This window comes from Gossypium arboreum, chromosome 10, assembly GCF_025698485.1.
Source record: "Gossypium arboreum isolate Shixiya-1 chromosome 10, ASM2569848v2, whole genome shotgun sequence".
In the NCBI taxonomy this organism is placed as follows: Eukaryota; Viridiplantae; Streptophyta; class Magnoliopsida; order Malvales; family Malvaceae; genus Gossypium; species Gossypium arboreum.
Genome location: NC_069079.1, coordinates 98,824,191 through 98,852,053, shown reverse-complemented (window position 1 = coordinate 98,852,053; position 27,863 = coordinate 98,824,191). Strand labels below are relative to the sequence as shown.

At 36.4% G+C, this 27,863-nt stretch overlaps 1 protein-coding gene across 1 annotated transcript; it reads right to left on the bottom strand.

Moving 5' to 3' along the window:
• Positions 1 to 19,406: 19,406 nt before the first annotated feature.
• LOC108468654 (uncharacterized) lies at positions 19,407 to 20,398 on the bottom strand. The gene is made up of 2 exons (XM_017769529.1): positions 20,210 to 20,398; positions 19,407 to 19,781 (listed from the first exon to the last, which is right to left on the bottom strand). The coding sequence occupies exons 1-2, from the start codon at positions 20,396 to 20,398 to the stop codon at positions 19,407 to 19,409; spliced, it is 564 nt and encodes a 187-aa protein (XP_017625018.1).
• Between the last annotated feature and the right edge of the window lie 7,465 nt (positions 20,399 to 27,863).

Sequence of the window (27,863 nt, the reverse complement as noted above, 5' to 3'; positions counted from 1 at the left end):
CAATATCTTTATTACGAGACACCGCATATCACTGGTGGAATACACTAGCATCGGTGGTCCCAAAAGAGATAGTGACCTGGGAATTCTTTCAGACTGAGTTCCGTAAGAAATACATCAGCTGGAGATTTATCGACCAGAAATGCAAAGAAATTCTGGAATTGAAACAGGGTTGTATGACCGTAACCGAATACGAGCAGAAATTTGTGAGACTTAGTCGATATGCTCGTGAATGTGTTTCAACCGAAGATATTATGTGTAAAAGATTCAAAGACGGTTTGAATGAAGACAATAAATTGCTGGTTGGTATACTTGAAATTAAAGAGTTCGTGGTACTTGTTGAGCGAGCCTGGAAAGCCGAAGAGCTTGGGAAAGAGAAAATAAAAGCTGATTTTGAAGCTAGAAATTCCCGTAAAAGATCATCGAGTAAGACTTTTCACTCAGCATTGAAGAAGTTTAGAGATGATTCAGGTCGATCTAAAGCTTCTTCAGACTTTTCTAGACGAGATCGAGACCGACCTCCTGTGAGTTCACGAGCCACTTCGATTGCTAGTGTTGGCAATGATCAGCAGAACAGACTCGAGTGTAAGCATTGTGGTAAATGGCATTCTTGAAATTTTAGATTGCATGATCGGTCTTGTTTTAAATGTGGATCAATGGATCATTTTATCCGAAATTGTTCGATGTTAGCCAAGCAAAACACTGTTCAGAACGTGAGACCGAGTAACATATCAGTACGAGATAGGCCACCTAGACATTCGAGTAATGTAGGTGGCAGTCAGAGAGGGACGAAAGATATAGCGGTTCAATCTGAGGCTCGTGCACCTGCCAGAGCATATGTTATACGCGCTTGTGAGGATGCTTCTTCCCTAGATGTTATTACCGGTACTTTCACTCTTTATGATACTAGTGTTATTGCATTGATTAATCCTAGTTCAACTCATTTGTATGTGTGTGAAACATTAGTATCCAGTAAGAATTTTCCTGTTGAGTCTATTGAGTTTGTGATTCGAGTATCAAACCCCCTGGGCCGGTGTGTTCTGGTTGATAAAATATGTAAAAATTGCCCGTTGATGATTTGAGATTTATGCTTTCCAGCTGATTTGATGTTGTTACCTTTTGACAAGTTCGATATAATTTTGGGTATGGTTTGGTTGACTTTGCACGATGCTTTTGTTAATTGCAAAAGAAAGACCATTGATTTGAGATGTCAGAACAACGAGATTATTCGGATTGAATCTAATGATCTGAATGGTTTACCAGTAGTAATATCTTCGATGTTAGCTCGTAAGTATGTAAGAAAAGGTTTTGAAGCTTACCTTGCTTATGTGCTTGATAGTAAAGTAACTGAAAAGAAGATTGAATCTGTACCTGTTGTGTGCAAGTATCCAGATGTGTTTCCTGAAGAATTTCCGGGTTTTCCACCTATCCGAGAGGTAGAGTTTGGTATTGAGTTAGTACCGAGTATGACTCCGATTTCAATAACTCCATATCGGATGGCACCTACTGAATTAAAAGAGTTGAAAGCACAGTTGCAAGATTTAACAGATAGAGGTTGTGCACGACTGAGTTTCTCTCCTTGGGGTGCGCTAGTATTATTTGTGAAAAAGAAAGACGGAACTATGAGAATGTGTATTGATTATCACCAACTAAATAAGGTGACTATAAAGAATAAATACCCGTTGCCACGGATTGACGACTTGTTTGATCAATTGAAATGAGCTTCAGTGTTTTCGAAGATAGATTTGAGATTAGGTTATTATCAGTTACGAGTTAGAGACTCCGATGTGCCAAAAACTACTTTTCGAACAAGGTACAAACGTTATGAGTTTCTAGTTATGCCGTTCGGACTTACTAATGCTCCTGCTGTTTTTATGGATTTGATGAATCAGATCTTCAGGCAGTATTTAGATCAGTTTGTGGTCGTGTTCATTGATGATATACTGATCTACTCCCGTAACGAAACCGAACATGCCGAGCATTTGAGACTTGTGTTACAGACTTTGTGAGAAAAACAGTTGTATGCGAAGTTTAGTAAATGTGAGTTCTAGTTACACGAAGTTAGTTTTCTAGGACATGTTGTTTTAGCATCAGGTATTCGGGTTGATCCGAGTAAAATTTTAGCAATACTTGACTGGAAACCTCCGAGAAACGTTTCTGAAGTCTAAATTTTTCTGGGACTTGCTGGTTACTATAGACGATTTATGAAAGGGTTCTTGATGATTGCAACCCTGATGACCAAGCTACTGCAAAAAGATGTTAAGTTTGAGGGGTTAGAAAAGTGCCAGAAAAGTTTTGATCAGTTGAAAACTCTTTTAACCGAAGCTTTAGTACTAGTTCAGCCAGAATCGGGTAAATAATTTGTTATATATAGTGATGCATCTTTAAATGGATTAGGCTATGTTTTGATGCAGGAAGGAAAAGTTATAGCTTATGCCTCAAGACAGTTAAAGCTGCATGAAAAGAATTATCCGACACATGATCTAGAATTTGCAGCTATTGTGTTTTCGTTGAAATATGGCGTCATTATTTGTTCGGTGAAAAATGTCATGTTTATTCTGATCACAAAAGTCTAAAGTATTTGATGACTCAGAAAGATCTAAATTTAAGACAACGCCGATGGTTAGAGTTGCTGAAAGTTTATGAGCTAGTGATTGATTGTCATCTGGGAATAGCTAATGTTGTTGTTGATGCTCTGAGTCAGAAATCCTTGTTTGCTTTGTGCACAATGAATGCACATATAGCTATGTCAGATGATGGTACGATAATAGCTGAGTTAAAAGCAAGACCGTTATTTATTCAGCAGATTTGTGAAGATCAGAAAATCGAAAATGATTTGATAGTGAAACGGGCTCAATGTGATTCAAATGCTGATTCAGAGTTTCGAGTTGATGTTGATGACTGTTTGAGATTCAGAAACCGAGTATGTGTTCTGAGAAATACAGAGTTGATTCAGATGATTTTGAATGAAGCTCACAACAGTCGGTTATCTGTTCACCCAGGTAGTACGAAGATGTATAATGATCTGAAGCAAAATTATTGGTGGCAAGGTATGAAATGAGACATTTCTGACTTCGTATTGAAATGTTTAGTCTGTCAACAAGTAAAAGCTGAGCATCAAGTACCTTCTGGATTGCTTCAGCTGATCATGATACCTGAATGGAAATGGGACAGAGTTACGATGGATTTTGTATCTAGTTTACCGATGTTACTGAGCAAGAAAGATGCAATCTGGGTTATTGTGGATAGATTGACTAAATCGGCCCACTTTGTTCCAATTCGTATAGATTATCCGCTAGATAAACTTGCCGAGTTATATGTTTCTCAGATTGTAAGACTACATGGGGTACCTATTTCTATTGTGTCAGATAAAGATCCGAGGTTTACATCATGGTTTTGGAAGAAACTGCAAGATGCATTAGGTATTAAACTACATTTTAGCACTGCTTTTCATCCCTAGATAGATGGTCAGTCTGAGTGAATCATTCAAATACTTGAGGATATGTTGAGATGTTGCATTCTCTAGTTTGAAGGTACGTGGGAATGATACCACCTCTGATTAAATTTACGTATAATAACAGTTTTCAATCATGTATCAAAATGGCACCTTATGACGCTTTGTACGGTCGTAAATGTCGTACACCATTATACTGGATTGAGCTCAGTAAAAATAATATACACGGGGTTGATTTGATCAAAGAAACTGAATAGAAGGTGAAAGTAATCCGCGAAAGTCTGAAAACAGCATCAAATCGTCAAAAATCGTATACAGATTTAAAACGTAAAGACATAGAGTTTCAGATCGGGGATAGAGTGTTTTTGAAAGTCTCACCGTGGAAGAAAATACTCAGATTCAGTTGTAAAGGCAAATTGAGTCCGAGATTTATTGGACCGTACGAGATTATAGAGAGGATTAGACTAGTTGCGTATAGACTACTGTTGCCACCCGAGCTAGAAAAGATCCATAATGTATTCCATGTTTCGATGCTTCGTAGATATCGATTCGATCCTTCACACGTGATTAGTCCGACCGAAATTGAGATTAAACCCGATATGTCGTATGAGGAAGAACCGATTTGTATTCTGGCTCGCGAGATTAAAGAGTTGCGAAATAAGAAAATTCCATTGGTTAAAGTATTGTGGTATAAACATGGAGTTGAGGAAGTAACATGGGAGCCAGAGGATACGATGAAAGAGCGTTATCCGAGCCTATTCATCGGTAAGATTTTCGAGGACGAAAATCCCTAAGGGGGAGAGTTGTAATAGTTCGATTTAGACCCTAATCGAAACTGTGGTTTCGGGACCACGAATCTGAGTCAGAAAAATATTTAAATATTATTTTCCGTGTTTATTATATGTGAATTTGCATGTGTGAAAGTTTCGTACGAAAATTTGATTGTTTGTGTGCTTAATTAAATAAAAGGGCTTAATCGTGTAAATTAAAAACTTGATAGTTAAAAGCTTAAGGGCCAAATTGTTAGTGGCTTTATAAGTTGAAGCATTTATGTTTCAAATAATCCTTTAGACTAGTGATGGCCGAATGTACCCTTATTATGCATGTTTATGTTATTAATTTTACAAGGTTAAATAAGTAAATGAATAATATGTAATAATAACATAAAACATAAAAAAAAAATAAAACACTTTGCATGACTGAAACTTAAAGAAAATAAAGCTTTAGAAAGTTTCAAGCATTCGGCTCTTTGGAAGCTTGATTAAAGGTTAGTTTTCGTTCTGTTTTTTATGATTTTTATGTTTTTGAGATCGTTGCTTCGAGTACTATCCGACCCATGCTTAAATTTCTGATTTTGATGCATATTTTGAGTTATGCCATTGATGAATATTTGTGTTTTGTGATGTTTGATGATGAAATATTAAAAATATATTTTAGATTAACATGTTTTGTATTAGAGATTTTGAAGATTTTGAATAATTAGGATAAATTGAAAAAATAATAAATTGAGGGACTAAAGTGCAAAATAAATGAAATGTGTGTATTTATGTGTTAGATGAAAATTCGGCCTAAGCATGATGAATGGAGATTTTGTGTATTTTGTGTTTTATGCAATTAGGACTAATTTGTAAAAGTGTGAAATATCAAGGGTAAAATGGTAATTTTCCTATTTATGTGTTGTTGGATTAAAGTGAATGAAATTGTGTTTAAATGAGGTTAATTTGAAATTATATAGACCAAGAAAAAAAGAAATCGGACTTGGATCGGGGAAAAGCAAAAACAATCGAATAGCCTATTTATAACGTTCGTCGATATCTGAGGTAAGTCTTTTAGCAATTAAACATCGTTTATTTCGAATATAAAGTGGTTTACTATAATGATTCAAATTTTATAGTTGTATAGTAGAGTAGTCGAATGTGATTTAACATTGAATTAATGTGGTTAAGTTTTATTCAACTGAGTTAAAACCTTTGAAAGTTTGTATGATACATGGAATATTTGGACTATTTGATATATGAACTATTTATGGAATGACTTTATAATAGTGATATTCGGGCTTTGAGCCTAGCAAGCCTTGTGCTGGTGACTTTGATCGGGCTTTGTGCCTAGAAGGCTTATTGCCGGTGAATAAATAAGAATCAGACCTTGAGTCTAGCAGGCCTTGTGTCGATGTGTGATTCAGGTTTATACCTAGCAGGCTTTATGCCGGTGATTTATTTTCAAGCTTATGTTTTTAAGATTGATGTGGAAATTGAGCAAGTAAGTTGATCTAAATGGGCTTGTATATTCGGCCATTCAGGTATGTAATTATATGATGATATATTTTTTATTTTGTAAATTCGGTCAAAGAAGTGATGTTGGTATAGGAAGTGAAGAATGTGAGTAGATATGAGAAGTATGTTTCGGTTATATATATATATATATATATAAAGTTGAGTTTGATTCATGAGTATATATATATATTTGAATGTAAGCATACTTGGTATAATGTTATTTTGGGAAGGAAAAGTTGAATGATATTATGCTAAATGAGAAATATTAGCATTCAGCCAAGGTAACTTATTTGTGTTAAAATATAGCATTAATGATACAATTCGGCTTATTTGAAATGTTTTGATTATTCATTTAAGTTGTTTTATTTGCTTAAGGCTTACTAATCTAAGTTAGCTTACTCTGTGTGTTTTGTTACTCCGTTTTATAAATTTTGGTTGTAAATTATGAGCTCGGGGATCGTCATCGAAGTCATCCACACTATCATCAACCTTCGGTATTTTTTTAAAAGTCTATGTTCGAACTTGTGGCATGTATAGACTGGATTATGTTTTGAAATGATGAACTTTGGTTTTGTATAAAGCCATGTGAAAATGGCTTAGTATTTATGCTTAGTTTTGTTTACATGCGTGCTTATTTATAATGTTTAATGAGTTTGGTATTGAAAATTTGGTTATGTTTGATTTTGGTTTGAAATCATTTGATTATAATGATATATGTTATAAGTGAATGCTGTTTGAGATAGGTTTTATATGTTTTGGAAAAGGTTAATGTTTGGCTTGATTTTGTGTGACTGGTTCAGTTATGATATGCATGGATAAAAGTATAAGTGTATTTGGTTGTTGTATTTAGTCAGTGTGTTGTAAGAGATTTGATATCTAAGGTTGTTTTGTTATATCCAAATTTGATAAAAAAAATGTTTTAATATGTTTATAACATGGTATTTAAGATTTATGTTTTGATTCAATTATAATTTGTAATTCGGCACTTGTTCCATGATATAAAATTTGGAAGTGTATGTATATTAATTAATGAAATTCGGATACGCAAGGTAATGAGCTAGGAAAATGTTCCATGATGGTTTTAGTCTATTATTGGGTATAAATGCAATTGTTAAGTGTAGCTTTGAAATCTATGGTAAGTACATAATATGTATCTAATATATAATAGTATATTCAAACATGTCATTATATATTAGGTTGTATGTGTGATTGTTTATTAAATTATGTAATAAGTTTTTATTGGTCTTATTTTGAGTATGTGCAAAGGATGTTATTTATGTCGGATTTTGGTGAAATTTTATAATTATATTATTAAATATATGACCATTACGTAAAGTTGACAATATTGTATGTATATGTTATTGAATAAAGTATTATGTAAACATTTTTAAGTGTTTAAGATATGCCAATGTAAAATAAGTTATAAATAGTTTATATCTTCTTAGCATTCGGATAATATTGAAATGTTTTTAGTATGATCTGTACATTATATTATGATTATTGAAATCGTGTTTATTATTTAATGAAATTTATGCTTTATTTTTATGAATGTAACTTATATATATGTGTGGTTGTTCGAAAAAGTGTTTTTAATTTAATAATGCCAGGTAACCCTAATCCGGCGACGGATATGGGTTAGGGGTGTTACAGTTGGCACTTTTCGGTCCACTCGAACTTAACATCCTTTTGCAGGGGCCTCGTCATAGGAGTGGCTATCATAGAAAATCCCTTTACAAACCTTCAGTAATTACCGGCTAAGCCCAAAAAACTCCTAACTCTGGTTACATTCCTTGGAGGCTTCCATTCAACAATGGCCGAAATCTTACTAGGATCAACCTGAATACCATCACTGGAAACAATGTGGCCTAAAAATCCAACTTCCTAGAGCCAAAACTACTTTTATTGGACTTGGCATATAATTGTTTATCCCTTAAAATCTGCAAAAGGATCCTTAGATGTTCGGCATGTTTCCACTCATCTCTAGTGTAAATCAAAATGTCATCTATGAACACCACAACAAACTTATCCAAGTATGGACGAAATATTCTATTCATCAAGTCCATAAACACAGTCGGAGCATTCGTCATTCCGAAAGGCATAACAAGGAATTCGTAGTGACCATACCTTGTTCTAAAAGCAGTCTTAGGTACGTCTATCTCCTTAACTCACAACTGATAATAACCGGACCTCAAATCTATCTCGGAAAACCATGTAGCTCCTTTGAGCTGATCGAACAAGTCATCAATTCTTGGAAATGGGTATTTATTCTTAATCGTTACCTTATTAAGTTGTCGGTAATCAATACATAATCTAATGGAACCATCCTTCTTCTTTACGAATAACACCGGAGCACCCCAAGGCGAAAAACTGGGTCTCGTAAAACCTTTGTCAACCAAATCTTGCAACTGTGACTTTAATTCCTTTAACTCCACCGAAGCCATTCTATATGGAGCAATAGAGATATGTGCAGTTCCTGGCATTAACTCAATACCAAATTCAACTTCCCTAACCGAGGGTAAACCTGGCAACTCTTCCGGGAACACATCCGCAAACTCATATACAACAGGCACCGATTTGACTTGCAACTCAGATTCCTTTGTATTTAGCACATAAGCCAATTATGCTTCATATCCTTTCCTCATACATTTCTGAATGGTCATCAAAGAAATTACAATCTGTAAGCCACTAAGTTCACCTGATTCGACTCGAAGGACTTCACCATTTTCATGTCTCAATTCCATAACTTTCAGTTTACAATCTATTACAGCACCATGAAGTGTCAACCAATCCATACCCAAAATAACATCAAATTCATCAAACGGCAACAACATCAAGTCAGCCAAAAAGCAATGACCCCTAATTATCAAAGGGCATTTCTTGCATACTTTATCGACTAAGACATGCTTGCCTAACAGGTTTGACACTCTAATAACAAATTTTGTAGACTCCACGGGTAAATTCATGCTAGATGTCAATTTCATGCATACATAAAAATGTGTAGAGCCTGGGTCTATCAAAGCAATAATAACAGTGTCATAAAGAGAAAATGTACCAGTGATCACGTCAGGTGGCGATGCTTTTTCACGTGCTCGTATGGCATAGGATCTAGCCGGAGCCCTAGCCTTAGATTGCATTGCCGTCTCTTGTGTCATATTTAGTTCCAATACCAACACTTTTCAGGGGTCTCATATTTGAAGCCGAACCACTCTGTTTTGCATTCTGAAATCTCTCGCCCATCTCAGGACAATCCTTAATAAAGTGGTCTTGAGAACCACATCTATAACACGTCCCATCATTCCTCCTACATGAGCCCAGATGACGTCTTCCACAGTATTCGCATTCGGGTTGACGAGGTTTAACACCTCCTATGCTAGCTACAGATGTAGCCTGAGTCTGAAAACCCGAACTTTGCTTCTTACGATTTCCATAGGAACGTCCTATCGATGCATAAGAATGAGAATACACATCTTTAGATTTCTTAGACTGAGTTGGGGCTGATCTGCTCATCATTCTCTTTTGCGTATCTCTAGCTTCCAAATCAGCTTTCTTTTTCTCTTTTGTCAATTCTTCAGCCTTACAACCTCGCTCAACGAACACAACATACTCCTTTAACTCAAGGATGCCTACTAACACCCTGATATCCTCATTAAGTCCGTCCTCAAACCTCCTGCACATCTTAGCCTCAGTGGGCACACACTCTCGGGCATACTTGCTAAGTCGAATGAACTCTCGCTCGTATTCGGTAACCGACATGCGACCTTGCTTAAGTTCAAGGAATTCCTTACGTTTCTGGTCGATAAACCTTTCGCTAATATACTTCTTCCGGAATTCCTCCTGAAAGAAGTCCCAAGTAATTGCCTCCTTAGGCATAACTGAAATCAAAGTCTTCCACCAATGGTAGGCATCATCCCTCAACAATGAAATAGCACACTTCAAACACTCTTCAGGTGTACAAGACAGCTCTTCGAACACTCGAATAGAATTCTCTAGCCAAAACTCGGCTCTCTCCGCATCATCCTCAGTGTTAGCTCTAAACTCCTCTGCTCCTTGTTTCTAAATTTTATCCACAGGAGTTTTAGAAAACCTTAAAAAATCTATACCTCGAGGCATCACAGGTATAGGTTGAGGGTTCGAAGGGGTTGGAGGAGGTTGCGTTTGAGCAGCTGGGTTCGTAGGACGAATTCAGCATACGAATCATTCATCTTTTGGAAGAAGGCCTCTCTAGCCTCCCTCTCTTGACTCACAGTTATGGGTCTACTCTCTTCAGGCACCATCCCTTGAGCGGGGGCTGGTGCATTGCTTTCTACGTCATCTGCTACTACTCGGTCGGGATCCATTACTATAAGAAAAATACAGTTTAATAACGTCAAGAGTCGTCACACTATCACAATTTACGCATGGCATGTATGGCTAGACTCAAACACATGCTACGTAGTCTAAGAACCAACTAAACCGTAGCTCTGATACCAATAAATGTAACACCCCTTACCCGTATCCGAGACTGTGACAGGGTACGAGGCATTACTAGACTTAAACAAAAAGAAACATGCAAAACAGGGCCATAAAATTTCATCCAATCTAAAACCCTTCAAAACAAGTTAAAATGTCCCTACTATGGACCTGCGAGGCCCAAAACATACCTTATTGGTGGTCCGGGAATAAACCGAGAACTTATGGAGATTTTAAGAAAATTTCTAGGTTAAAGCCTCACACACCCGTGTGGAGGCGTTGTACACGCCCGTGTGCTTGGGGACATGCCCATGTCCCACACCCGTGTTGAATTTTTGGATTTATTTTCTATTTCGAACCTACAGGTATTTTTCCACGGCCGAGCACACACCCGTGTCCTTGACCATGTCCTTTACACGGCCTGGCACACGCCCGTGTGGTAGCCCGTGTGATTTTAGCGAGCATTCTGTTTATGACATCATCATACAATTTTGAGGCACATGGCTAAGCACACGCCCATGGCTGTAGGCTGTGTCCTCCACATGGTTGAGACACATGGTCGTGTCTCTTCCCGTGTGTTTAGTACCATGCATTTTAACCTAAAAATTCAAGGTACAGGGGACACACGGCTGAACGACATACCCATGATATATTTTGGACACTTAGACATGCAACACATCACTATGACCTCTTTCTATACTAGACCATTAGTGTACACACAACCTTATCTTTTAGTCATTCCTCACCAATTTCATAGTTTACCACATTCCTTATTATTAATCTATTATAGGTGTTAAATTATGCATCCATATACAAGTAAATAAATAGTCATCCACCAAACAATACATATCATCAACACACAAATATCTTAACATGCTTGCAAGATAAACTTAGGGATACATCCCAACCATTAATATGGACCAAATCACATGGCCATATACAAAAGAATTACTACCTTAATGAGCCATTACATTTGGCTACTTCAACATGACACATATACGCAAAATAGAAAAATTCCCTATACATGCCATGACCAAAATAATTAAACCCTTTTTATACCCAAATTTCTTGAAGATAGTGTGATCCGAGCTCCGACGTCCCCCGATCCTTCGAGCTAGCTTGACGTATCTACAGATAAGGGAAAACAGAGGAGGGTAAGCTATAAAGGTTAGTAAGTACACATACAAATAGTCTACATTCTTCAACTATTAATAATCTAAGCATACATACTTGTACATCATGATACTTTTCATCATATCATATATATATACTTACCTTCTATTTTCAAAAGCACATGCTTATCCAAATACAAATCTTCTCATGATATCATCATATACTAAGTTCTCATAGAGTTGTAGTACATACCTGTGTTATCTTGCATACATATGGCTTACTTAGATACTTTCGAAATTCATATTACGTTACCTGTTGAACACTTGGAATACAAATCAGACACGCGGAAGATATGCACCGAAGTGCCTAAGCGTAGCCTTGGCTACCTGAAAGAATGTGCACCGGAGTGCTTCATAACACAGAATTTCATGCCGCTCTCAATCGGGCTACTCAAAGAGCTAAAGAGTATTCAAACACTACTCAGGATACCCAGCACCCGGACCCTAGCATGTATCACATATCAATTGAGCTCATACAACACATAACTATCCTAGTGACATGTCACTTGTATCCTTAACTATTCCTAAGGTTCAAACGGGATTTTTAGACTTCCAAACCTTTACTGAACGTACTCGCATAATTGGTTTCTTTCACACAGCCAACGTCTCATATTCATATAGCAAGGCATCAAAACATGTTATATTATCAACATAGCTAAATGAGCATATTAAGCATATAAATATCAATAAATCATTTAATAATAATTAATGTATTTATTTGCATATGTACTTACCTCGATACAAAACATTAGAAAATGAGCCTAACTCTTGTAAACCTTGTTCTTCCTTCGATCAAGACCCGTCTCACGATTCTCTTGATCTATAATACCAAATTTAGCTCGTTTAATAATACATTACTCAAAATGACCCAAAATTCATACTTGGATAAAATTACTATTTTACCCCTATACTTTCATATATTTACAATTTAGTCTCTAGGCTCGGATAATGCAATGTATGGGATTTATTGGTTACCCAAGCCTAACCGAACATTTTTCATGTTTATAACTGCCCATATTTTTCTTCATTTCATATTTTCCTACCCTTTCTACAACTTTTACAAAATAGTCCCTAAAGCCCTTTCCGTAAAAAACTACTTAGTAAAAGTTGTTTATCGTCCTTTAAACTCTCATATCCCTCTATAAATCATCAAAACATAAACTTCTCATGCATGGTTAAATTTCTAAATATGAGGCCTAGCATGAAATATGGGTATAAATAGAGAGAGCAATTTACCGGGATTTCAAAAATATGAAGAACATTAAAAATAGAGCTTGGGAGCACTTACTATTGAGCTTAGAAAGCTTGAAAACCCTAGCTATGGAGAACCCTAATTTTTGATAGCAACATGGAGAAAATGAGCTAATTTTTGGCTTATTTTCGCATTTTATTTCATTTATATACCAAATGACCAAAATGCCTTTAATGCCTTTCCTTCAAATTTTTCATACAAGCTCATTTTTGTCCAAAAACTTAGAAATTGGGCAAATTGCTCTTTAAGACCTCTTAATTAATAATCCAAAGCAATTTCATACAAATTGCTTCTAGAACACAAATTTTGTAACTTATTCAATTTAGTCCCTAATTTCCAATTAGACACCTAATACTTGGAATTTCTTCATGAAACTTTAACACATGCATATATTCATATTCTAAACCTCATAACGATCATAAAAAAGATTAATGTCAAATTTGTGGTCCAGAAACCACTATTCTGACTAAGCCCTATTTTGGGATGTTACAATACCAAAACACTATCGTTATAAACACAATGATAAGAAAATAGGGACTACACTTACACCTCAATAGACGCAATTAGAACAGTTAAAATATAGACAAACAAACTTAGACCCAGTCACTTAATCAGATATGTATAAATGCAGTCAAGTAAGAAAAACCCACCCATCTAACCAAAACACCTCTTCATCCCCCGATCACACCCCAAAAGAGTTGTTTAAGTTCATCTAACCAAACACACCACATAGGACCTCAAAAGGCCCATCCAACCCTACACACTATGTATGTGGACTAAGCCACTCAAAAAATAATACGCAGCAAAAGTTGGCATATATACAGTACAATGCATTGTGGTAAACCACTGTGCAAATATGTTGCAGTTTAAACTGTCAGCTTAGATAATATCTGCAGACAAAGTGGCGTATATGAATCTGATCTGATGTAAACCGTTATGCAGATAAGTTGCAGTTTAACTTCCAGATCAGAACAGCCTTCCTTCTTTTCACAACCAAACCCTAAAAGTTTTATGCAATTGTATGTATGCAGATAGGCGTACAGAATCAAAATACAAAATTTCTTAACAGTCATTCAGACATAAAAACTCAAATCCAGTCAATCAATCTCAGAATTCTCGTGCAGCCACAAAATGCACACCACATACAAACTCCCACATACCAATCAAACAAATTTAGAAATGCATACACTCATTAACCTGGATTTAGAATCAAATTTATAATAACATCGAATAACACTCAAACGAGTTGCTTACATAAAGCTATAACAATGAAAACACACAAGTCAAAGTTGAAACAAATTCCCAACCACCCTTACTAAGACTTAGCTAAGAGTCAGAACCTACAGAAACACAATCAAGCCTGAAACTGACACAGAAAAAAAATCAGCGAGAAAAGGCCATACGTCTGTGTGCCTCAACTGTGTACCCCAGCCGTGTAGAAAATTCCAAGGCCCTATGAGGGGTTAACACGCCTATGTGGAGGGGCACACGCCCATGTGAAAGGAGGCACACGCCTGTGTGACCTAGGGACATTTCCGTGTGATCTAGCCGTGTAACTCTCTATCCATTTGTGCTAAATTAGGGTATAGGACAGACACATCCGTGTAAGGGTATCACACGCTCGTGTGCCCACCAGACACGGCCGTAGGTCCAAAACACACGCTCATGTGGGATCCCTAAATCCCTAAATTGGCAACACGACAATTTGGCCAGCTGTGTGGCAGAAAAAAGTTAACCTTAATTCCCAAACGCATAAGCCCGTGTGCCCAAGGGACACGGTCGTGTAAAAATCGACTATTTTCCCCAAATCATCCATACGGCCGTGTGGCACCTAATCCTGCCTGAAAAACCTAATTCCTAATTCCACACGATTGTGTGAAAAGAGACACACCTGTATGGCCACCCATGTGGTCCTGAACCCACCTCAAAACATCCTGCAAACCATGAATTCACATACCAAATGCCTCTTAAACCCTAATAGTTCAGAAACAGACCATAGAAAATTAAGTTTTATACAATTAGAAGCGAAACCTTCCACACATTCACCAAACTGCTTAGAATATATCAAATTCCACATAATTGAAACAACAAACCGCAAATAAAATTAGAGAGCTTGAACCCACACCTTATTCGCGATCAAAGACGCTCAAACAAAAGATGAACCACAATGCCTTCTACTTGATAGTCAATCGCATCTCCCTCTAGAACCCCAAACTATTCAAGACGACGAAACCACAACGACAAAAAAAGAAATTTCGTGAGAAGAAAGGGAGAGGGGAAAAGAGGAATGTGCAAAGAAAATTTGGAAAACCAAAAATGTAAAAAAGCTCTCTGTTTTTTTTTCCTTTCTCTTTTTTTTAATACAACAAAATAAAATAAAAATAAGTAAGACAAATAAAAATAAAAATAAAAATAAATATCTAACCTTTTAAAACAAAACAAAGCTAAATCAAAATGATTCCCTCAAAACACACCTAAGGACTCGAACTTAGGCCCCAAGCTAAACTAACACACAACCAACCACTAGACCAGCAGGCCCATTCTTACATAAAAATGCAGAAACTAACCCAATTGCTCGATCTACTCACTGACCCCTACTTTGAATCTCAAACTTCTAATCCCAAAAATCGGGGTGTTACAACTCACCCCTTCCTTAAAGAAATTTCGTCCTCTGAATTTCCAGCTAATAGAATGGTTGTCTAGCATAAACTACACCATTACGCTCCTGCTGCGCACTCTAATCCCGTAGTATTACCATACTAGACTTTAGAATCTCACACACACATTTTCTAAAAGTGAGTCTTGAACCCAAGACCTCAAACACACATCCTGAACATTTAACCACAGAAACATATACATATTTGTATATCACATACAATTACTAAGTCATAACCAAAAAATCGAAACATTCACAACCAACCGCACCCAGTTATACCTATATCAGTGCCACGAGGGCACTCTCGAATTCGATGATCTGTGGACCCGCATCAGAGACACGCTCCCGCCTTCTTCCAATAGTAGCCCGGATGGAACTTCTTACAATGCTCACAAAATGGAACGCTCGTTCCACTACTAGCACCCTCCGCAAAACCTTTATTATCGCTCAAATGTGTTCTCTCACGTGCCATAGACTGAGGCTCCATCCTCAAAAAACTACGATATCTCTTCTTCCGAAAATCTACACACTTACTTTTCACTAACTCTCTATGTTTGTCTAACCTAGCCTAGGGCATTTGCTCTAACACTTCTCTCACTACCCGAGTCAATGCCTCAGTATCGAGCTCCGGGTTATCGCTACCTGAAGTTGGCTGAATCCCATTGACTTTCGACTCTTAAACAGAAATATGTCCCGATAATGGAGATGACTCCTCGAAAGTCTCACCAGATTGATCCCAACGATCTCACTTGTCACCAGAATCCATATCGGTCTTATGACTAATCTTCAGAATATCTGATTTCCAAGAAACGAACATAGAATAAACACAAAATTCTACACTTTCTAATCTTATAGTTTTAAAATTTCCACCCCGACCAGCATTGAAGTCTTAGACATTTTATTTTTGTAAAACATTTTCAAAACACAAATCATTTCAAATTAATGTGATATAGTTTTTCAAAAAAAAATTCTAAAGCGAACATACATGCAAACGGTTACGTAAACACAGGTTGAGTTTTGGCAAACCTAGCTCTGATACCTCTAAAAGTAATGCCCTAAAACCTAGCCTCAAAATTTAGACCAAATACCGGAGGTCACATTGGTCACTGAAGTGATAGTAGAAAATTTTAGTTTAACAAGTTAGAAGACAAGACAATATTTAAGTTACATAAAACTCTCAGTTATAAAATCTTGATATTTCAAAAAAAATACAGTCCCAATGTCACTTACGTGCGTAAAACATAGAATTTTGTACCACAATTTTGAAATAGTACTTATAATTCAAAATTATTTAATTATAAACTTGGAAATTATAAAATAAAAATACTATTAAAACCTGTTTAACCGTGACTATCTAAGACCTCCGCATACCAAGTCCAGCATCAGAAAACGTAAACATACCTGAAAGGAGAAACACTAAGGGGGTGAACTACACGAGCTCACTGTAAGCTCAAAAGGCGACTAACAGCAGATTTATAGAACAGAAATCCAAATAGCAGTTTAAGAGCAGAACGCACTTATAGGGAAATACAGAACCAAAAGGTAAACATAGTATGAACCTTGCAATCGTACATAACAATCAAGCACACCATATTATACAACCAACACACTCAACCAGTAAACTCATCAACGGGTCAATACCAAAACACTATCATCATAAACACAATGATAAGAAAATAGGGACTACGCTTACACCTCAATAGACGCAATTAGAACAGTCACAAATGTTAAGACTAACAGATAAAATACAAACAAACAAACTTAGACCCAGTCACTTAATCAGATATGTATAAATGCAGTAAAGTAAGAAAAACCCACCCATCTAACCAAAACACCTTTCCATCCCCCGATCACACCCCAAAAGAGTTGTTTAAGTTCATCTAACCAAACACACCACATAAGACCTCAAAAGGCCCATCCAACCCTACACACCATGTATGTGGACTAAGCCACTCAAAAAATAATACGCAGTAAAAGTTGGCATATATGCAGTATAATGCATTGTGGTAAACCACTGTGCAAATATGTTGCACTTTAAACTGTCAGCTTAGATAATAATACGCAGCAAAGCTGACGTATATGCAGTACAGTGCGGTAAACCGTTATACAGATAAGTTGCAGTTTAACTTCCAGATCAAAATAGTTTTCTTTCTCTTCACAACCAAACCCCAAAAGTTGTATGCAATTATATGTATGCTGATAGGCGTACAGAATCAAAATACAAAATTTCCAGACAGTCATTTGGACACAAAAACTCACATCCAATCAATCAATCATAGAATTTTCGTGCAGCCACAGAATACACACCACATACAAACTCCTACACACCAATTAAACAAATCTAGAAATGCGTACACTCACTAACCCGTATTTAAAAAGAATTTCATAATAACATTGAATAGCACTCAAACGAGTTGCTTACATAAAGCTATAATAAAAAAAAACACAAGTCAAAGCCGAAACAAAGTCCCGACCACCCTTACTGAGACTTAGCTAAGAGTCAGAACCTACAGAAACACAATCAAGCCTGAAATCGACACAGATAAAAAATCAGCGAGAAAAGGCCACAAGACCTTGTGCCCCAGTCTTAGGGAAATGCCTAGGCTGTGTGAGGGCTCAACACGTCCATGTGAAGGGGCACCCGCCCGTGCAGAAGGAGGCACATGCCTGTGTGACCTAGGTACATGGTCGTGTGATCTAGCTGTGTAACTCTCTGTCTGTTCGTGCTAAAATAGTGTACAGAATAGACACGGCCATATGAGGGCCTCATACGCCCGTGTGCCTACCAGACACGACCATGTATCCAAAACACACGCCTGTGTGGGATCCCTCAATCTCCAAATTGGATACACAGCCATGTGGCCAAGTCGTGTGGTACCAAAACAGCCAACCCTAATTCCTAAATGCACACGACTGTGTGCCTAATGGACACGGCTATGTGAAAATTGACTATTTTCCCTAAATCAACCACACGGTCGTCTGGCCAGCCCGTTGGCACCTAATCCTGCTCAAAAACCCTAATTCTTAATTCTACACGGCCATATGGCCACCTATGTGGTCTCGAAACTACCTTGAAACATCCTGTAAATAGTGAATTTACACACTAAATGCCCCCTAAACCTTAATAGTTCAAAAACATGCCATAGAAAACCAAGTTTTATGCAACTTAGAAGCAAAACTTTCCATACATTCACCAAACCACTTAGAATATATCAAATTCCACATAATCGAAACAACAAACCGCAAATGAAGTTGGAGAGTTTGAACCCACACTTGATTCGCGATCAGAGACGCCCCAACAAACGGTGAACCACAATGCCTTTTACTTGATACTCAACCGCATCTCCCTCTAGAACCCGAAACTGTTCAAAACGAAGAAACCACAACAACACAAAAAATAATTTTGTGAGAAGAAAAGGAGAAGGGAAAAGATGAATGTGCAGAGAAAATTTAGAAAACCAAAAACATAAAAAGAAAACCTCTGTTTCTTTTTCCTTTCTCTTTTTTTTTTAATACAACAAAATAAAATAAAAATAATACAAATAAAAATAAAAATCTAACCTTTTAAAAAAAACAAAGCTAAATTAAAATAATTCCCTCAAAACACACCTAAGGACTCAAACTCGGGCCCCCAAGCTAAACTAACACATAACCAACCACTAGACCAGCAAGCTCATTCTTACATAAAAACGCGAAAACTAACCTAATTGCTCGATCTACTCACTGAACCTTACTTGGATTTCAAACTTCTAACCCCAAAAATGGGGGTATTACACACAATCATCAACAATATTCAGCTAAAAACCGAATGAAATAATTATTTAATGAAACTTGTGGTACCATTGACGGGAAGCTTATTTGAGTTCATAGATGGATTTTATCAATTTGAAAACCATATTCTTTGAGTCTTCTGACTCAAAATTTTCTTATTGCACCATATAAATTGTTTCTTCAATTTCACTATTAAGAAACATAGTCTTAACATACATCTAATGTAACTCAAGATCAAAATGAGCAACAAGCAGTCTTTCGATGAAACTGGAGAGAAACTCTTTATAAAATTAATGCATTCTTTCTGAGTATATCCTTTAGTTACAAGACGCACCTTATGCCTCTCCATATTACCATTTTCATCCTTCTTGGTTTTAAATATTCATTTACAGCCAATTGGTTTTGCACCTTCAAGTAATGGGACAAGTTCCCAAACTTTATTATATTGTATAGACTTATACTCATCTTTCATGGCATCAATCCACTTTTGAGAATTAGAACTTTTCATAACCTGATGAAAGTTGATTGGATCATCTTCTATCATTCCATTATCATTCTCATGTTCTTGGAGAAATACAACATAATCATCTGGAATAACATTTCTCATTTCTCTTGTGGACCTTCTTAATGGCATTTGTTTTTGAGGTTGTTGAGGTTGTTCTTCTGGAATAATTACCTCATCTTGAATGGAGAGTTCTTCAACATTGTCTTGTTGAGGTTCTGGATTCCCGTCTTGATCAATGATAGGTATGAGAACCTGAACATCGTCAAAAGTGATAGTAGGAACTGAGATAAAATCTAATTCCTCTTCAAAAGTAATGTCTCTGACGTTATTTCTCCCCCCAAACTCATCATCTTCAAAAAATGTTGCAATTCCCATCTCAAAAATATTCCTTATTACGGGATCATAAAACTTATAGCCCCTAGATCGCTCAGAATAACCAATAAAGTAGGTGCTCACTGTTTTGGAGTCCAATTTCTTTTCATTTGGCCTAAAAAACCTTGCTTCAGCTGGACATCCCAAAATGTAAAAGTGCTTTAAACTAGCCTTTTGACCTGTCCAAAGCTGATAAGGTGTTTTTGCAACTGCTTTATTGGGTACTCTATTCAGAATGTAAGCTTTGTCTTTAATACTTCTCCCCAAGAAGGACTTAGGTAAGATAGATGAGCAATCATGCTCCTTACCATATCCTTAATAGTCAAGTTTCGTCTTTTAGCTACACCATTCATACTCGGTGATCCTGGCATGGTGTATTGTGGGACAATACTACATTCCTTTAGGAATTTCGCAAATGGTCCTAAACATTGTTCACCTAAGCCATCATATCTACCATAGTACTTACCACCACAATCAGATCTAATGTTTTTACTCATTTTTTTTATTTGATTCCCAACTTCAGCTTTATAAGTTTTGTACACGTCCAGAGAATCAGATTTCTCATGAATTAGATATAGGTACCCATAACATGAGTAATCATCTATGAATGTTATGGAATATTGTTGACCATTTCAGGATGCCATAGAAAATGACCTACAAATATTTGTATGAATTAATTCTAAGATGTTTGAAGATCTGTTGGCAGCCAATCTCTTGGTATTGGTCTGTTTTCCCTTAATGCAATTGACATAGACATCAAAGTCTGTGAAGTCAAGGGACTCTAAAATAGCATCAGACACAAAACGTTCAACTCTAACTTTTGAGATATGACCTAAGTGTTTATGTCATAATGATGCTAAATTTTCCTTATTTAATTTGTATTTAATACCACATGATTCCACATGCAAGGTTTCATTATAGGATGAAATTGTTTCTAGCAAATAAAGGTTGTCATAAGTATTTAAATAACCAATTCCAACAACATTTAAATTTAAAGACAAACTAAATTGATTGTTTTCGAATGAACAATAATATCCAAATTTGTCCAACAAAGAAACATAAACTAAATTCCATCTAAATGATGGTACAATAAAAGTGTCTTTTAAATCCAAATAAAAATCAATTCCTAATAACAACCTAAAATGCCCAATCGCTTCCACTTCTACCGATTTTCCATCGCCCAGGAAGTTGTGTCTTTCACCATTACTTGGCTTTCAGTAACTCAGGCAACCCTGCATGGAAACACTTATGTGAGTAGTAGAACCAAAATCTATCAACCAAGTGTTTCTAGGTATTGAAGCTAAATTAACCTCAGAACAGAGAAATTAAGAATTATACCTTTCTTTGCACGCCAGGCAAGATATTTGGTACAATCTTTCTTCACGTGTCCAAACTTGCTACAAAAGAAACAACTCTCTATATCTTGTTGTTGTTTCTTTTGAGCTGGACCCTTAGTAGTTTCATTCTGATATTTTCTTTTCTTGCCCTTGTCTTTAGGGGCATTGGCCAAATAGGCACTTTTAGACTTATCACGCTGCAATCTTTCTTCCTCTTACATACAATGAGAAATGAGCTCGTTTAGAGTCCATTTCTCCTTTTGACAGTTGTAACTAATTTTAAATTGATTAAATTGTGCAGGAAGCGATACCAAAACCATAAAAACACGCAACTCCTTAGAAAGCTCGATCTTAAGTGTTTTAAGTCTTGAAGCAGTATGAAACATGTAACGCCCCGTACCCGAGACCGTGGCCGGAGTCGAACACGAGGTGTTAACGGACTTAATTCATTTACTTACACAGTTCATTTTAAAATTTCCAAACAAGTTGGCTAACTGCATAATAGTTACTTTAAAAATCATATCTTGAGTTTCACAACTCAAAAACCGATTCCGTAAATTTTTCCTGAAACTAGACTCATATTTCCATCTAAAAATTTTTTTCTAGAATTTTTGGTCCAGCCAATTAGTACAGTTTATTAGTTAAAGTCTCCCCTGTTTCAGGGTTCGACTACTCTGACCTTCATGCATTACGACTTAGATATCTCCCTGTACAGAGCTTCAATACTTATGCTGTTTGTTTATAATGAAACTAGACTGAAAAAGGAATCTATATATATAGAGCATGACTTCTAATTGTCTCTGGTTAATTTATGGTAAATTTTCAAAATCAGAACAGGGGATCCAGAAAATGCTCTGTCCCTGTTTCACGAAAACTTAAACATCTCATAAAATATGGCTCATATGGTCGTTTCATTTCTTTCATATGAAAATAGACTCATCAAGATTCGATTACATAATTTATTCACTATTTAATTCCATTCCTACTATTTTTAGTGATTTTTCCAACTTATGTCACTGCTGCTATCAGCATCTATTTTAAGGTAAATTTTACCTATTTCATAATTTTACATGAATCAAATAGCAAATTGACATACATTATTATCAAGGGTAATCCCGATTAGCCATGACATACGTAGCACCAATAGGACCATGATTGGCCATTCCAATGGCTAGTCATTACCAAACATTTCCACACCACTTAATAACCATATCACAAGACCATAATGTTATACTTCGAAATATACGAGCCATTTTCGCATGGCTATCTGAATACACATTACCAAAGGGTACTTAATTAACAACAAGGGTCAGCCCTATACATGCCATTTTCAAAATTGAACTAAAAGAGTACCAAAAAGTGGCTTAGATAGTGTGGATGACTTGACTTTGACACTTTCGAGTCCGTGGTGACGAACAAAATCTATAAAACAGAGAATCAAAGTAACAGAGTAAGCATTTTAATGCTTAGTAAGTTCAAGTAATGAAATTATTTACGACTAAAGTATAGCGTTCATATGACTAAATGAATAGCTGCATATCTGAATATTCCTAAAATCATACTTACTTCACACTTCAACCATATACTCATACGAGGGATCAAACCGATCTAAAGGCGGAAGTTGTTAAGCAATAGGCGAATACTATCTAAAAGGAATTAACTTTTCCGATGCATATCTGAAACATACCTTATCGTTTGGATTTTATGGCGTGTTAATTGAAATTATTACAGCAAGATCGCTCAATTCCAAACCCAAGTACCTTGAGTTTAGCGGATATAACAACTTCGCACAAATGCCTTGGTCTTAGCCGGATATAGTCAATAGCACAAAAGCTTTCGGGACATAGCCCGGATATAGTCACTAGCACAAATGCCTTCGGGACTTAGCACGGATATAGTCACTAGCACAAAAGCCTTCGGGACTTAGCCCGGATATCATTCGAATAATCATGCACATATATCAATAAATCATGACACATCCATATTTCATTTTCCTTACTAAAGCTCAAACACAAGACACTTATCAAACCTTACCAATTTCAGCTCAATAGCCACATACAAAGAGCATGATTTTGATTGGCTTTATAACATGATCTCTATACACATTCGGCTACCCGTCACAAGTATAAACTAATCACCTCAATATATAATTCAAGTAGAATCATTATATCACCGTTTATTTGTTATGCTTATATGTCATGACTTAATCAAATCATAAACTAAGTTCCATTACTCAAAGACTTACCTCGGATATTTGGTACAGTTGCGGAGTGGCTACTCGGTTACTTTCTCTTTTCCCTTATCTGAAATTGCCCCCCTATGCTCTTGAGCTTAAGTTCAACAAATTTTAACTAGTCATTAATCGACTATTCAAGTATTATTTTCAGAATATAATACATATGGATTCGACTTTCACACATATAGATTATAGTAAGCTTTATAAAAATCAACAAATAATTCATTAGCAAATTTTCATTAATGTTTACAATATAATTACAATTTCCCTATAAGCTGACTTTCTGAGCAACAGTCACTAAAGTTTTTATAACTGGAGCTACGAAACTCCAAATTAATTGCCGTAAAGTTTTCTTGACAGAAGACTCATTTATCTATTATCCATAAAATTTTCAAAATTTTTTAGTTTAGCCCAACAATACCAGATTTTTCTTAAAGTTCACCTTGTTTCACTGATTGACTAAACTGACTACTCTTCACTACGAATCAAATTTCTCATTGTACAGAATTCAAAATATGTTCTCGTTTATTTCATTTGAAACTAGACTCATTAAGGAGTCTAAGCATATAAATTTTATCTTAGGGCCATTTTTGTACAATTTATACTGATTTTATAAAAACAGAACAGGGAATCTAGTAGTCATTTTGACTTAGCCCCACAATACTTCAAACATCTCAAGATCGGTAACTCTTTTGTTTTTATAGTTTCTTTTCTAAGAAACTAGACTCTTCAAGATTTAATGACATAATTTATTCAGCTTCTAACTCAACTCCTACAATTTATGGCGATTTTCAAAAATCACCTTCTTCTGCTTTGTCCCCAAGCGATTTTTACCAAATCACTCTTTCACACATTCTTTGTATACATTTTGTTTAAGCATGTATATCTACAATCGAATTCATCACATAAATATCTATAAATTCACTCAAACAATCTCAATACAACACATGGTGCTCAAACCATTATTCAAGTTCAAAACTCGGCTAATACACATATATACACTAGCAATCAAATACTAACATTTGCACTTCACCTTACTAGCTAGCTTAGCAAACCTTAATTTAACATATAATTGTTCATAACACAATTAAAGCATCCTCTCCATTCCATCAATTCAAAACACATACATTGCCCAATAATATCCAAAATCATATTTGGCCTTAGTACACAACTTGTTAGCCGATTTTTCTCCATCTAGCAACTAATGCACATATGTGCTCATTTATTAGACTCTACTTTACCTAACTACCAATTTTTTTCATCCAAATAACATGAACAACAACCATTTCTTGAACATATTCTCTTAACCGATTACTCATGTTACCAACAAGATTCAAAATTTGGACATGGGGTAACTAAGGGACTTAGTATCTAGCTTAATACATTCAACAATTTCAAAAGCTACCATGAATTACATACCTTATTCAAGACTAGAAGGAGTGGCCGAATGTTTGTTTCCCCTTCCCCTTTCTTCTTAGAATTTTCGGCCAAAGATGTTAAAAGATGAACACTTTATTTCTTTTCTTTGTTTTATTCACTTAATTAGTTTAACACCCTTTTTTTTCATAAATTATGCCATTAATACATTATTTTATTATTATTACCCATCACATATTGCTTATCCTCATTGTCATGGCCGGCCACTACTATCAAAGTGGGAAAATTGACATGCAAGTCCACCCTTTTGATTACATGCATTATTGAACCACTTCTAGGATTACCTATCCCATTTCACATTTGTCTCACATAAGTCCTATTAAAAATATTCACATTCAAATGAATAAATTAAAGATTGAAATTTTCACACATGCATGTTCATGCACAATAAACATAGAAAATAACGGTTCTTTATTTTTATAACTCGGTTTTGTGGTCCCGAAACCACTTTCCGACTAGGGTCAATTTAGGGCTGTCACAACTCTTCCCCACTTAAGAAATTTTCGTCCCCGAAAATCTTACCGGTAAATAGGTTTGGGTATCGTTCTTTCATGGAGTTTTTGGTTTCCCAAGTAGCTTCTTCGATCCCGTGCTTGTGCCATAACACTTTTACTAAAGGAACCTTTTTATTTCGTAATTCTTTCACTTTACAAGCTAGAATACGAATCGGTTCTTCTTCATAACTCATATCGGATTGAATTTCAACCTCGGAGGGATTAATTATGTGCGAAGGATCAGATCTGTAACGTCGAAGCATCGAAACATGAAAAACATTGTGAATCTTTTCGAGATCAGGGGGTAAAATCAATCTATATGCCACTGGACCAACTCGTTCGAATATTTCATACGGCCTATGAACCTCGGACTCGGTTTGCCCTTACGGCCAAATCGAGTATCTTTTCAAGGTGAAACTTTAAGAAACACTTTGTCTCCCACGATACTCAATATCTCTTCGTTTTAAATTAGCGTCGACTTGGCGATTTGATCTTGCCTTGGACTTTCACGAATTATCTTTACTTTCTGCTCAGCATCTTTAATCAAATCAACTCAAAATTTTACTTTCACCGAGCTCGGTCCAAAACAATGGTGTACGGCATTTACGACCGTACAAAGCCTCGTAAGGTGCCATCTTAAGACTTGATTGAAAACTATTGTTGTAAGCGAATTCAATCAAATGTAAATATCGCTCCCATGAACCACTAAACTCAAGGATGCAACATCTCAACATATCCTCGAGTATCTGAATTATCCGCTCGGATTGACCATCGATCAGGATGAAATGCGGTGCTAAAATGCAACTTGGTACCCAAAGCTTCTTGCAATTTCTTCCAAAATCGCGATGTGAATCTCGGATCTCTATCTGACACAATGGAAATAGGTACTCCATGTAACCTTACAATCTGAGATACATACATTTCAGCTAGCTTGTCAAGGGAATAATCCGTGCGTCACAGAATAAAATGAGTGACTTTGTCGATCTATCAACAACAACCCAAATCGCGTCTTTCTTACTTACCGACAATGGCAACCCGGATACAAAATCCATCGTGACTCGATCCCATTTCCATTCGGTATCATGATCGGTGAAGTAAACTCAGAGGCACTTGATGTTCCGCTTTCACTTGTTGACATATTAAACACTTGAAACAAAATCGAAAATGTCTCGTTTCATACCATGCCACCAAAACTGACGTCTCAGATCGTTGTACATTTTTGTACTCCCCGGGTGAATCGATATTTGGCTACAATGAGTTTCGTTCAGAATCATCGAAATAAGTTCTGAATTTCTTGGAACACACAAACGACTTCTGAACCACAAACAATCGTCATCATCAACTTGAAACTCTGATTCCATATTCGAAACACATTCAGCCCGTTTTGCAACCAATTCATCATCGACTTCCTGAGCTTCACAAATTTGATGAATCAACAATGGTTTGGCCTTTAATTCTGCTACTAACACATTGTCGGATAGAATAGACAAGTGTACGTTCATCACTCGTAAAGCAAACAGTGATTTACGACTTAAAGCATCCGCAACCACATTAGCCTTTCCCGGGTGATAGTCAATGACAAGCTCATAGTCTTTCAACAACTCGAGCCAACGTCTTTGTCGCAAATTCAAATCTCTTTGAGTCATCAAATATTTGAGACTTTTGTGATCCGAAAATACATGGCACTTCTCACCAAATAAGTAATGTCTCCATATTTTTAAAGCGAATACGATGGCAGCTAATTCGAGATCATGGGTTGGATAATTTTTCTCATGTGGCTTCAATTGCCTCGACGCATACGCTACAACTCGACCTTCTTGCATTAATACACAACCCAACCCTCGACCTTCTTGCATTAATACACAACCCAACCCAAATAAGGATGCGTCACTGTAAATGACAAACTCTTTGCCTGATTCAGGCTGCACTAGCACTGGAGCTTCAGTCAAGTAAGTTTTAGTTGATCGAAACTTTTCGACATTTTTCGACCATTCGAACTTAACATCTTTACAAGTAACCGTCATTGGTGTGGCTATCATCGAGAAACCTTTACAAACCGTCTGTAGTAACCGCAAGTCCCAAAAGCTCCAAATCTCGATAATATTTCTGGGGCTTCCAGTTAAGTATGGCTGAAATTTTGCTCGGATCAACTCGAATACGATGCGAGATACCACATGACCCAAGAAGCTCACCTCTCTTAACCGAACTCACACTTCTTGAACTTAGCATATAACCGCTTATCCGTAAAATTTGCAACACTAACCCGGTGTTCAAAGATGATCGGTTTCATTTCTCGAATAGACCAAAATATCATCGATAAACACAACTACAAACCGATCCAAAAACGGTCTGAAGATCCGATTCATCAAATCCATAAATACCGCAGGGGTATTAGTGAGCCCAAACGGCATCACTAAGAACTCGTAGTGACCGTATCTCGTTTTGAAAGCAGTTTTGG

Bases quoted from the DNA above. Each gene is read 5' to 3' on its own strand.
- LOC108468654 (XM_017769529.1), bottom strand. From the start codon at position 20,398: ATGAGTAAAAACATTAGATCTGATTGTGGTGGTAAGTACTATGGTAGA. The intron at 19,782-20,209 runs GTAAGGAGCATG...GACGATGTTCAG, and splicing joins ACTTGACTATTAAGGATATG to GTTCTCATACCTATCATTGA.